The sequence below is a fragment of the Anneissia japonica genome, unplaced genomic scaffold (assembly GCF_011630105.1).
Source record: "Anneissia japonica isolate Jap-2015-1 unplaced genomic scaffold, ASM1163010v1 scaffold287869_len1821871_cov162, whole genome shotgun sequence".
In the NCBI taxonomy this organism is placed as follows: domain Eukaryota; kingdom Metazoa; phylum Echinodermata; class Crinoidea; order Comatulida; family Comatulidae; genus Anneissia; species Anneissia japonica.
This window is the reverse complement of record NW_022741034.1, coordinates 39,135-52,462: the sequence shown is the minus strand read 5'-3', so window position 1 is coordinate 52,462 and position 13,328 is coordinate 39,135. Positions and strand designations below refer to the sequence as shown.

Here is a 13,328-nt window from a genome sequence, read left to right as displayed (position 1 = left end):
AGGTATTATTGAGAAGGAGATCACTCAAAAAAGCTACGCGCATGCAGCGCTATGCAAATGAACCAAGAACAAAGCTGCCTCAGTGCGTGAAGAACTTTTGCGCGATGCCTTTGAAGTCTAATGTGTTCCCCGCCACCAAATGCTCAGCAGGCTTTGATTACCAAAAGATTGAACACGGCGAAATGCAGAGCACGTTATTTTCTCAATGCGCACTACTTACAGTCAATCACTATGGCTGCGCAATCGTTTCCATCTTGAAGCTAATACATTGATCTTTCAATCAATACCAAATATAATAACAACTTTTTTTAAAAAAAGAGTTTCGATTTGAATGAAACATTTACATCAGCTTTAAAAGTATGGTATATTGCAACTTGAATTTCCATAAATTGATAATTCCAATTTTAACAGATATTAATTAAGGAATGATAGAGGATTATAATAAACTAAATCATTTTAGGGTTAACGAGGGTTAACTATTAAAAAATGAAATACGCTGCCCTAGCTTTATAGTCAAACAAATCGATCTTCAGACAAAATTATAATAAACACAGAAGTAATTTTAACAGAAATATTTTGCGGAATCTGTTCCTGAAATATACACATAATAACATACTAAAGTCCGAAAAAATCCAATCAGGGGAACATTGTTCATTATAAAGGTATTGAATGGGTCAAAATCAGACGCTTTATTGCACAACTGCTCTGCTGAAGCGTATAAATGCATGTCGTTACCAAGTTGTTGCTAACGAAAAAAATGTGAATTATAGGGTAATACGCCCGCGCGCGATTCAAAGGCAGGGAACACATTGGTTTGGCGCGTCAAAAGGATCTGTTGCCGAGTGATCTTCCTAATGGCTATGTTTTCACACGGCAGCTAACGGTTAGCAGGATCCGGATCCTGCTAACGGTTAGCAGGATGCGGATCCTGCTAACCGTTAGCTGCCGTGCGTCCATGCGAGAAAATCCCGATCCGGATACCAACAATATGATAATCGAATCACTGGCCAATAAGAAACTGGAAATTGTAAACGCGTACGTGTGATTGGTTGATGATAGAAACGCCCTCAACTTGCTAATCGATAGCGCTTGCTAACCGTTAGCGTATCCGGATACCGCTAACGGTTAGCGCTAACCGATCGGGCGTTCTCACGCAGGTGCTAACGGTTAGCGCAAACGGTTAGCTCCCGATCCGGATACTAGGGCTCTCTTGAGAACCAGGCCAATAATACCTCCATGGTACAACGTTACGATTATAATCATATGTGGCAATTCAACAGAAGGACGCTCTCGAACATTTGATCTTTACTGTGGCATCGACAATCCGATACTAGTTGCGAGTACAGCCGTCAATTATTAGTCATACGTTTTATGGTGTTAGTTAGTATTTTAATATTAATTTTGGGTACTTCGCAATGTCTGTTACATCTTATTTCTTTTGACCGCGAGCTTGTTAAATGCTTCTATGAACTAACTGCAATTTGATTTGTGAAAATTGACCAATAAAATGAAAAGTTATAGCAATTGAAAATTTACGAATTTTATAAAATTTCAAGTTCTTATGTCAAACTGTCTTATGTTAAACTGTAAACTGTCATTTTGACAATGTTTCAAAAAAAAATCAAATCAAGTTCTTATGTCAAACTGTCTTTTGTTAAACTGTCATTTTGACAATGTTGGAATAAGGTGCACAACACGAACATTACATACATAGAATTTATAATTTAATCAGCGAAGTGAGTTTCATGAATGACAATACAATACAACATCGGTAAAATTATTGTTGAAATAAAAAATATAATTTCAGTCTAATGTTAGTGCAAAATAACATTAGGCCTTTGTAATCACCGCACGACGCGCGATTATCATGGCAACTAACACGTACGCTGACGGTACGGTTTATGGTCTGGTTGCTATGGTTTTTGCACATGCGCCTAGAATGTCGATGCCAGAGTTATAACCTTTGATGTCCCGAGATGAGCGTCCTTCTGTTGAATTGCATTGGTGTGGCGTAGAACAATGTTACGATTATAATCATATGAGTTTGACGTATTAAAACTTTATGATTATTAATGCTCTGGAAGTTAATATAATAGGATTATCAATTCTGTGTGACATAAAAACGCTATGATATTCTATCTTGTGTGAAATAAAAACACTACGATTGTCAATCCTGTGTGACGTATTAAAACGTTACGTAAAAACGTATTAAACGCGTTAAGATTATCAATCATGAGTATTAAAACGTTATGATAAAAACCATGTGTGATGTATTAAAACGTTACGATTATCAACCATGTGTGACGTATTAAAATGGTCGACCATGTGTGACCAGGGAACAGTGAAATTTAATTTCACTGTTCCCAGGTGTGACGTATTAAAACGTTATAAATTTGAATCCCTTGTGACGTATAAAAAAAACGTTATGACTATAAATCCTGTGTGACGTATCATCAGGTTATGATTGTCAATCATGAGTGCCCAGCAAGGGGGGATGGGGGCACTCAATCTAGATCTGGGTACCCATGTGTGTGATCAAGGCAATTCAACAATTCATGCTTAAAAAATGGCCTAAACACGTTCTGCAATGCATAGAAAAAGCACCCCATTTCACGTAATATATTAAAATCTTACTCCAAAGTGAGTACATATTTTTAATGTAAAAATTAACCTTAAAACGGGCCTCAACACAGGAAGCCGGTGCCGGGCGTTCACTATGGCCAAGAATTGGAAATGAACAAACTCGAGCGTGGTTCCACCTGGACGTACGTCGGGCGATTAATTCGTCCCACTGTGTGAGACGCGCAATTTCCGACGCACTGCTTGTCTGACTCCTGTCTTCACTGCATCGGTCGGGGGTCGGCCGACGCTGTCTGGCACACGGAGACGCGGACCCTAAACACGTTCTTAATGTGTTCAAATATGATGCTATTAGAGCAATAATATGAGCATTTTTCATACCCTAAAACCGCAAAAACCGTTGCTAAAACAGCAACGTAGGTTACGCGCCTGTTTAGGGGAAAATAAACCTTTTTCGTGATTTTGGTCACACACATGCGACCCTGAGATCAAGATAAGTCCCCTCCCCAACCGGGCATGGGGGACGTATTAAAAACGTTAACTTATTAAAAAAAAACTGTGGGAGCAAATAAGGTGGTGCGTTGTGTCTGATTCTGAATCCAATAAGGGTGAAAGCACCTTGACCAGTTTTTCCTGAAATGTGTGCATATAAATGCATATAAATGAATAAAAATAAAAATTATTTGCTTGATTAATTAATTGATTGATTACATTATGTTACAGGAATGAATGCCGGACCACATCCTAATAGATTGAACACAATTTCATATTTCAACTGATGCACTTTTTGGTACAAGAGACGTTTTTGAAATGATTATTGAGAAAATTATTGTTCCGATTACTCTATATGGATGCAAAATAAAATTATTTAACATTGTAAATAATTGCATCCATTGGATATTGAATTTGATCAATATATATATATATATATATATATATATATATATAGGCCTATAGGGCCTATAATTATACTATTGCATAATTGTTATTGTTACTGTCAATTATTCATTCCGATGCTCATGATTTCATGTATTTTGATGTGTATTGATGTTTTGCTTTTTTATATACTCTCCATTTTGGAGGCAATCTTGAATAAATTGAAATTGAAAATAAGGAACACAGTGAGCATAGATTTGTTTAAAAAAGTCGAAGAAATTTAATGTAATCAGCTTATATGCCTGTTTAATGTTAATTTGTGAATTGTTAATTTGTGAATTGTTAATTTGTGAATTGTTAATTTTGTGAATTGTTAATTTGTAAATTGTTAATTTGTGAATTGTTAATTTGTGAATTGTTAATGTAGAACTCAAACGGAAATTAAATAATGCACTTTTCCGCTAAGCCCCTCCCCTTGGATATTGTTGCTAAGGTCCCAGAAATTGATAGTGTAAAACATACGCAAACACGTGCGTTTGTGAGACAATACATGTGTTTGCAGAACACGTGCGTATTCCTGGCACTGTCTGATTGGTCAGTTGTTAAGTTTGATTGACACTCCGGAAAGGTACATTGTTGTTGAGGGGGTGTCCTCGATAAGATGTTTTTATGATCATATAATATGTATGGGAATTATCTCTGTTTGCAATTATTTTAATATATTGTAAATGATGTTAACAATTATCCAGGTACATTGGTGACACTGATAATGGTTATGATTGTTATATTTAGTTGTTATTTTTGTTATTATTATTGCGGTTTTATGTCCTTGTTGGTTGTTATGATTACTGTTATTGTATTGATCACGTTATTGTCATTATTTTGATGATGAATGATGGTTAAAATGACAATTACTGTAGCTTTATTTAAGATAGAAATAGTATTGATGGCAATAATGGTGATAATTATAGCGATTGAGATTGTTATAATAATTATGGTACTAAATGTTTATGATAATAATGATCACCTAATGATGATAACAATAGTAATAATGATTTTAATAATAGTGATGATAATAATAATAATGATGGTAATAATAATAATAATAGTAATAATATGACCACTTTGAACTAATTTGTGCAATACTTTGCCTGCCGAGTAGTAGTTTGTTCCGCTGTTTCCTTATTCTCTTTTTTATTTGTTGGTTGTGTGTCCCTATTGCGTTTCCTGGTTGATTTTTAAACTGTTACTGCCCATTTCATTTGTTGTGAAACCTTTTTTTTGTGTTTTGATATTTAAATTGAGTATTAAAAAGAATATAATGAATTCAATGTTAATAATAATATTTTTTAATGATAATAATGAATTTAATGTTTAATAATTATATTAGTTATACATTTTTATTGATTTTTATTGTGTTTTATTTAGGTGTTTGCCTGTCTCCGATGCTTTGTTTTAACCGGTTGTTTTATCCCCAATTGCTTTTAGTGCCTTTTATCCCTTTTAATGTTATTGTATAATGGTTGTCCTCCACTTTTCCCCATTGTCCCTCGTGTTTTAATTGTATTCGAGATTTTATTTTCTGTTGATTTTTATTTGGTAATTTTTAATGTTCAACTTCAATTTGTACTGTATTTGATCAAATTGGAATAAAGTATTATCGTATTACAATAAACTGGTCGGGGATTTTTTCTTATCTCTTAACATTTTGTTTATGTTAATTTTTTTTATCACTCTGTCTTTTCTTGTTTAACACGTATTAAAGGTAATATCGTTACCTTACTGTTTTATAGCTCTTAGTTATTGTAACTGTTATTTAACTCGTTTTACTCATGATTTTGGTCAAGTGAATGAATGAATAAATGAATAAGGCTGCTTATTTGTTTTTGTCTGGAGCATACTTTGCGTCTCTCCTCAAGGGCTAAGTGGGTACCTCGTTGGGTTTTTTTTTTGTGGTCTTTCGGGAGTCACCCACCTTTATTGTCACTATTCTTCCATTGTTTTCATTCATTTTTCCATCTTTAATATATTACATCTCAAATAAAATACGGGTAACTAATATATACATGTATAATACTTTTGTCAAAATTAAAGCCTTAAAGTATGTTTTTTCCATGGTAAAGTTTGAAACAAAAAGAAAAGAAAATAAAAAGAATTGAAAATTCATTAAATTGCTTAATAATTAGATCCAAATATAATCGATTTGTGAAATATATTTTTTGGTAATTCTCAGTCAGTAGGACATCCTCTTTGGTGTTCACCGGTGTTTCATATATTTTTTGATTTTTTTTTAATTATAAAATTCAAATTCATTATACTCTGTATTTTTTCCACATCTTTTCACCTTTGTACAATACCCATCATCTTTGACTTTCAAGATTCAAGATTCAAGAAATTATATTTGTTCATATAAAAATACAGAAAATTGTATTGCTTGGCAGATGACAAAAAATAAAATGAATAAATACAGTGCCGAGTTAAACAAGAAGGTGCAAAAAGAGTCATACAATAGACAATAAAAATAATAAGGAAAAACAGTTCAAAAGTTAAAACCCAATAAAATGTTTTAAATCAGTATATTAAATGAAAGTTAAAACACTAAAGATAAAATTAATAAGAACCTAAAAGAATTACAGAATTGCAACGGACTTAGGCCTTAAAAGTGTCACCTGTATGTACTTTCCTTTAAAATTTATTTCTTTTTTTTTGTATCATTACTACTTTTTACATTCACAATTTAACTTCAAAATAGATTTCTTAATAAATTGTATAATGTTATGAGACTTTAAAATCTTCATATAAATTTTAATAGAAATAATAATAATAATAATTTTGTATCTAAATTTTGTTATTATTTACAATTCGTAATACAATATTGCAGTATTTACTTCTATTTGTGACTTCTTTTTTTCCCTTTTCAATGTAGATATGTAAAAAAAATTCTTAACTATCAATCAGCAAATGATGTATTCTTTTCCATTACCTTTTACTTTGTCGATATATAAATCACCTTTAATTCTGGACATGATGTAATGTTTAAAGGCATTCCATAGATCAGTAAATCTTGATTTTTTTAATTCACAAAGAAGTTTTTCTTTGTAAATAGTAGAAGCTGCAGCAGTGTAAATATAATCTACAATTACATTTTCTGTTCCAAGAACTATTTGCTTAAACGATATATCTTTTTGCCCAATACTTCTTAATATATTTTTAACTTTCATCCAAAAAGGTTTAATAAAAGTAAAATTGAAAAGCATGTGGTATTCATCTTCAACATTTTCTTTACACTTATAACATTTGTCAGTATCTTTTAGTTTCCATATACTGTATGTAATCTTTTTTTAGTAGGCAAAACCATGTGTAAGAGCTTGTAATTGATCTGGGCTAATTTTTTGTCCTTCATTTTACATATTTTATATAACCAACATAACTTCCAATCAATTTTGTCATCACTAAAACAATCTTCTAATTTGTTTGTATCATTTTGTGTAACAAAAACATTGTTTACTAAACATGCATATACATTTTTTGTTTTAATATGTTAAAAATTTTTATTGTTATTTATGTTACCTTCATAGTTAAAAATGAATGTGTTTTTAATTATATATTTCCATTGGTCTGGTATTGCTTTAATTATGCAAACATATTCATTTTAGGCAATTTAATTTGCGTCGTAACGTATAAATGTATTGTATTTACAAGATCCTTAACGAACACTATATCACAGTTAATCCGGTGTTTGTATAACAATGACTTCTTATTTAGTTGGATTAATTGATTACCCCAAAACTGTGTACTCATAATTTCCTCATATTATGTGTGAATATCCTTTTGATTTATTTTGTTATATTTAATACAAGCTTGCAATACATTAAAAAAAAATATTGGCATATCATACTCAACATTAAAATTGTCTAGACACGTCATATTAAAAATAACCTTTTCAGGACCTACTTTTAGAATAAAAAAATTTGGAATACATTTTCACTTGGCATCATCATTATATAAAATGCGTTTGGCCCATAATATATTTAATGCATTCACATGTAAACCAAAATCAGGAAATTTAATGCCACCCTTCTTTTCATCACCAATTAACGTTTTCGTTTTATTTTCTCTCTTTTGCTATTCCAAATAAACGCATATATTAAGCTATCTACTTTATCAATTACATATTTTGGCACATCTATAATGTTTGCTGCATATACTAATTTTCACAAAGCAAGAAATTTTAACACGGTAACCTTTCCGTGAAAAGAAAGGTTTCTCGCACTCCATAATTTTAAGGTTCGTTGAAGTTCTATCAATTTACCATCCCAATTCAATTTACCATCCCAATTCTTAACTGTACAAGACTTAATGTCGTATCCTATGTAAATTTTGTGTCTGTTTACGGTCAATACAGATATTTCACAAAATGATTCTATAATGCTGATCCCATAATATATTTAATGCATTCACATGTAAACCAAAATCAGGAAATTTAATGCCACCCTTCTTTTCATCACCAATTAACGTTTTCGTTTTATTTTCTCTCTTTTGCTATTCCAAATAAACGCATATATTAAGCTATCTACTTTATCAATTACATATTTTGGCACATCTATAATGTTTGCTGCATATACTAATTTTCACAAAGCAAGAAATTTTAACACGGTAACCTTTCCGTGAAAAGAAAGGTTTCTCGCACTCCATAATTTTAAGGTTCGTTGAAGTTCTATCAATTTACCATCCCAATTCTTAACTGTACAAGACTTAATGTCGTATCCTATGTAAATTTTGTGTCTGTTTACGGTCAATACAGATATTTCACAAAATGATTCTATAATGCTGATAGAGGTACGTAGACTTTGTTCATCGCCGACATACAATACAGTCAGCTAGTTGACTAATTTTTGCCTCTATATGTTTGGTAACCTAATTCCTTTAAAAATATTGGTATTCCTTATGTTACATGCCATAATTTCAACAAGTATGAACAAAAGTGCTGATAACGGACAGCCTCGTCGTATTCCTCTCTCCATATCAAAATTTTCTGAGACCAATTCGTTAATCGTAGTAGCACATTCAACTTTTGTGTATAGCAATTCAACCCACTTGCAGAACGTTTTACCAAAATTAATTTGTTTAATGCCGCAAACATAAAATCTCTAATTGAATCAAATGCCTTTTTAAAATCTAAAATTACTATAGCTCCTTCCAAATTGCATTTGTCAGTGTAATAATAAGTCTTCTATTAGACGTACGTTTTCTCCAGCGAAACGCCGTTTAATGTATCCTTTTTGTTCAGAATTAACTAGTGATTTTATAACTACACGTGTCTATTACTTAAAACATGAGCAAGAATTTTATAATCAATATTCAACAGTGTGATGGGTCGCATGTACTTAAGCATGTGGACCAATCATATGCACTGGGCATTTGAACATATTAGTATCAAATCTGTGCATTAAAAATGTATAAAACATTATTATTATTATTATTATTATTATTATTATTATTATTATTATTATTATTATTATTATTATTATTATTATTATTATTTTATTATTATTATTATTATTATTATTATTATTATTATTATTATGTATTATTATTATTGTTATTGATATTGTTTATTAATTATTTATTATTATTATTATCATCATCATCATTATTATATAGTTTTATCAGGATGGACAGCATTTTATCATACGTTTATAACATCATTTGTTCCTGTATCGAACACTCCTTTTAATAACTTACCTATTTGTTAATATTATATAAATAATCTTGATAAACGGATGACCCTGGGAGACTGAGGTTTATAATAAAATTTAAAAAAAACAGTGATCGTGCTCCATAAACGGCAGTAGTCACGTAGTCTGCCTCAATTACCGTATCGTTATCAGATTGCTGTGTAGGCGTAACTTTATAAAAAAAAAAAGAAAAAAAAAAAAGTCATGGACTTTACACTTAGTTGTTTGAACTTTTGCTTGTCAATTAATAACCCAGTCATGTTTTTAAGTGATGAAATGTAAACATACACACCCCTAAATTATTTAACTTAATATAAGTTACCGGTATCAAATTCCAATGCGATAGGTATCCAGTTAATGTTTAGCCCATTTGAGTAATCCTCCATTGTACAGATTGCATCATTTCTCTTCTTATGATATTTAAGGCTGATGTCATGTCCAAACGTATTATGAAGAGATAGTAGAATTGCAATATAATTCGGTATCTATACGAATAAGCGCCGCTCTCGAATAAACGCCGCAACAAACGTGATATTTTTCGTTAAGCGGCGCGGCGCTGAATCGAGAGTGGTTTTATCTTGTGTATTTTTATTCCTAAATGTGTTATCGTTCTTTTATGAAATTTATCAATTATTCAATTGTGTGTAAAATTTGTGTATATTTTATAATTGTAATTAACTTGACCTTCCACATTTTTAAACTTATATTTTTATATAATAGCTAATCTTGTAGTTAAGTTTAGTTTTCTGGGGCTCCAGACTTTTGTCATGGTGACTTTGTTGCTTTTGGCGCCCCAAGACACTTGTCTGAATAAGTCAATGAAATTAAATGAAATAAAACATTTTGAGAAACAGGGTTTTAAATATAGGCCAATGTAGGCCTATACAGTGTTAAAATGAATATAAATATCACAATGAAGACACAAACACTTCTTATAAACGTTTATTTACGATGACGTAGAGCCATGATAGGCCTACCGAACTACGGGAATACGTGAAATAGGTATCATGGAAACGGGTGGAAAGCGCCACGCCAATATTTTTTATAAGCCCTACTCTTGAATAAGCGCCGCTCGAGGCTCGAATAAGAGCGCGCCGCACTGAATCCTTCAACAGATGTTTAAGCGCCGCGGCGCTTAATTGCATTTTCGGTAGAGTAACAACCTTTGCCAAGGGGAGAAGCTCAGACAACAGCTGTATCAACCACAATTATCGTTATCTGATCAGGATTTAAGTTGTGACTAAATTAACGGCAGGACGATTAGTTCCTCTGCCGCCGAGTGACAAGGAGACGTGTTAGAAGTGAAAATTTCAATACTGTATAATTATTTTCATAACGTTTTTATTTACCTCATTCTGAAATTGTTAGTCTAACAATTACGAAAACCAGCACTGTACCAACACTTAAGAAATTCCGACAGGTAAGAGTCTGATTAATTTGAGTAGGGCCTAGGCTTATGCCTATGTTTGGTGCTACCAACGATTATTAACAAAATTGTTATATTTCTTGTCTAAATTTTTCAAAATAACATATAATGGAAAGAATAATACAGATATATTTAAATTGCTTATAAAGTATTTAAATCGAAAATCAAGGCGAAACGTATATCTCTAGCTAATTAACGGGCGCGAAATAATAATGGTCCACTCTTCTTTATCGGCCCTTAAATTTGTCCGGTAATTAGTTAAAATATTTCGTAGGAAAATCAGCAAAATTGTTATTGTTTTGATGTGTCGCATTATAAGATTTTAACTCATCTAATTGTAAAGAATAATGTCGTAATTACGTTTCCGATAAACCCCAACGATTGGGGCTAAGGTCCCCATCGAAAAACGACAATAGCATACTTCGTACACACACGCGTTTTGTGGGATAACACGTGTGTTCGAACGGCACGCTCACCGATTGTTATGGTGGTGTACGGTAAGAATGGCCCCGGAAAAAATGGCCCCGGAAAAAATGGCCCCGGTAAAAATGGCCCCATATGACAGGTAGATAAAAATGGCCCCAATAATCAAATTCAGTATTAAAACTGATTTTCTTGAGTCAATATATTGCCATTTACATTTTACTTTTTGCAAGAATTAATATTCAATGATAACATCAAACAAATTGCCATTTACATTTTACTTTTTGCAAGAATTAATATTCAATGATAAAATATTCAAAGATAAAAAAAAGCCATGAATTACACTTTTTATTTATTTTTCCATTTAAATGTTAAAAAATAGCAACAACATAATCAATAAATCAACATAAATCATGCATTTATTGATACTAAAATAATTTACTTGTGGCCGAATTACAATCTTCCAGAAATTCAATCTGTGTATTGGTAAACCCCACAAACAGTGAGTTAGTATGAACATCAAATTATTATTTTTTTTTTTAAGAAAAAGAAGTTCTACAATCATAATTTTATGGTTTAGATGGGGTTTGCAGTGTGTTTAGAGGTTTGTGGTGTATTTGCAAGTATTTTGTTCATAAAAAATCTAAATTTTAACCACAAAATAGTTATGAATGAATTTAATTTTCTTATTGGTATACCAAGTCAGTCAATCACAATTGAATTGTTTGATTTTCTACAGTGTGTTTTGGGAGGTTTGTGGGATTTAACAATACCACTTAATCCTACCATAATCACCCTACCATCACAATCACACGCTATTTTAATTCTTAGCATAATTGCCATACATAAATATATATAATTCTAAGCCAGTAGTAGGCAGTTGGATTTAGTTAGTGATGAGTAAAAACCAAGTATGCAACTAAATTAGTTGCTTAAATAAATGTATTCCTAATTATTCAGTTTACTAAAAGCAATACTTCTTTGAATAAACTCTAAGCAAACAATTTATTGCTTAAGTTTGCGAGAAAGTAAGACTCTCCCTTTTCCCATACATGAACTTGTGATTCAAACACACAATTAATCCACATGCTTTAACTACTGTTTATTTGCATTGTTTATAACATGTAAAGTTAATTCATTTGATATTTTAAAAAAGTGAATTTTGTGGTTATCTATGAGTTCCATATTTTGGTAGTTGAAGTACTGTATTAACCGAAAGGTCCACTGATTAATCTCAGATAAGAAAGTATAATACATACTCCAAGTATTAAAATACACGCCATCGTGTTGGGATTCAATATTTCGACATTAATTATGTCATCATCAGGAATGAAAAATTATTCATATTAGCAAGCTTATATGCACTAGTACCAAAAGTGTTTAACCAATCAAAACATTACCTCTAGTAGGTGACATAGCTTTGCTCCATGGAACCATAAGATCTCCTGGATTCGTAGTTTAGTTTCTAGAGCCCACAGATTGTGTACTCCTGATAAACTTCAAACAGAGCTTAGTAACATCAGGAAGTTTATGTCTTGGAATGGGTACCCTTTAAAAGTTGTTAATAATGTACTTAAGAAATTAAATGAACCTAAATGTATACATAGGCCTACTGATGAGAGCTTGATTAAGATCTGGGTTAGATTGCCTTATCTAGGAAAACCAGGTGAGTCCATTTTACGTAGATGTTTAAATAAGGTAAAGAAACACTTAATTAAAGAGGTAAAATTCATAACTTTATGGCTGTATAAAAATGTTTCTCATTTTATATCTACTAAGGATCAAACCCCTAAGGAGTACAGAAGTTCTGTTGTCTATCATTTTAAATGTCCAGGCTGCAATAGTGATTATATTGGTAAGACAGATAGGTGCTTAATAACTAGACTTAAAGAACATTCTTCACGATCTGATAGTGTTATATTTGATCATGTTAAAAACTGTGAGGCATTCCAATTTGTATTAGGATTACAGGGTATACTTGAAAATGATAATGTCGTCTGTAATGTAAGTAATAAATTAGGTTTAATATTTTCTAGTACTAACATTATTGACAGCTGCCGAAACTGGTCTATCCTATTGTTTAAAGAAGCGTTCGTTATACGTAGACTACACCCTTTGCTTAACAATGGGCTCAGAGCTTCAAAAGAGCTTTTTTTTGTTTTTGTAGGTATCTTTGATCATTAGAGTAAGAATGCTTTGATCTTTTGTTTAAATCACTGCTATGTCACCTACTAGAGGTAATGTTTTGATTGGTTAAACACTTTTAGATGTGTATAAGAGACAGG

At 31.6% G+C, this 13,328-nt stretch overlaps 1 protein-coding gene and 1 long non-coding RNA gene across 2 annotated transcripts in view; both read left to right on the top strand.

Moving 5' to 3' along the window:
* LOC117118546 (amyloid beta A4 precursor protein-binding family B member 1-interacting protein-like) overlaps positions 1-5,335 on the top strand; it is a 44,375-nt gene extending 39,040 nt beyond the window's left edge. Inside the window, exon 10 of the mRNA XM_033263165.1 lies at positions 3,304-5,335. Within this exon, the coding sequence (XP_033119056.1) occupies positions 3,304-3,359 (56 nt within the window). The 3' untranslated portion in view covers positions 3,360-5,335. The remainder of the gene's footprint in view (positions 1-3,303) is intronic.
* Positions 5,336-10,393: 5,058 nt separating this feature from the next.
* Positions 10,394-13,328, top strand: part of LOC117118461 — a 9,550-nt gene continuing 6,615 nt past the window's right edge. Inside the window, exon 1 of the long non-coding RNA XR_004447043.1 lies at positions 10,394-10,614. This is a non-coding gene — a long non-coding RNA (uncharacterized LOC117118461). The remainder of the gene's footprint in view (positions 10,615-13,328) is intronic.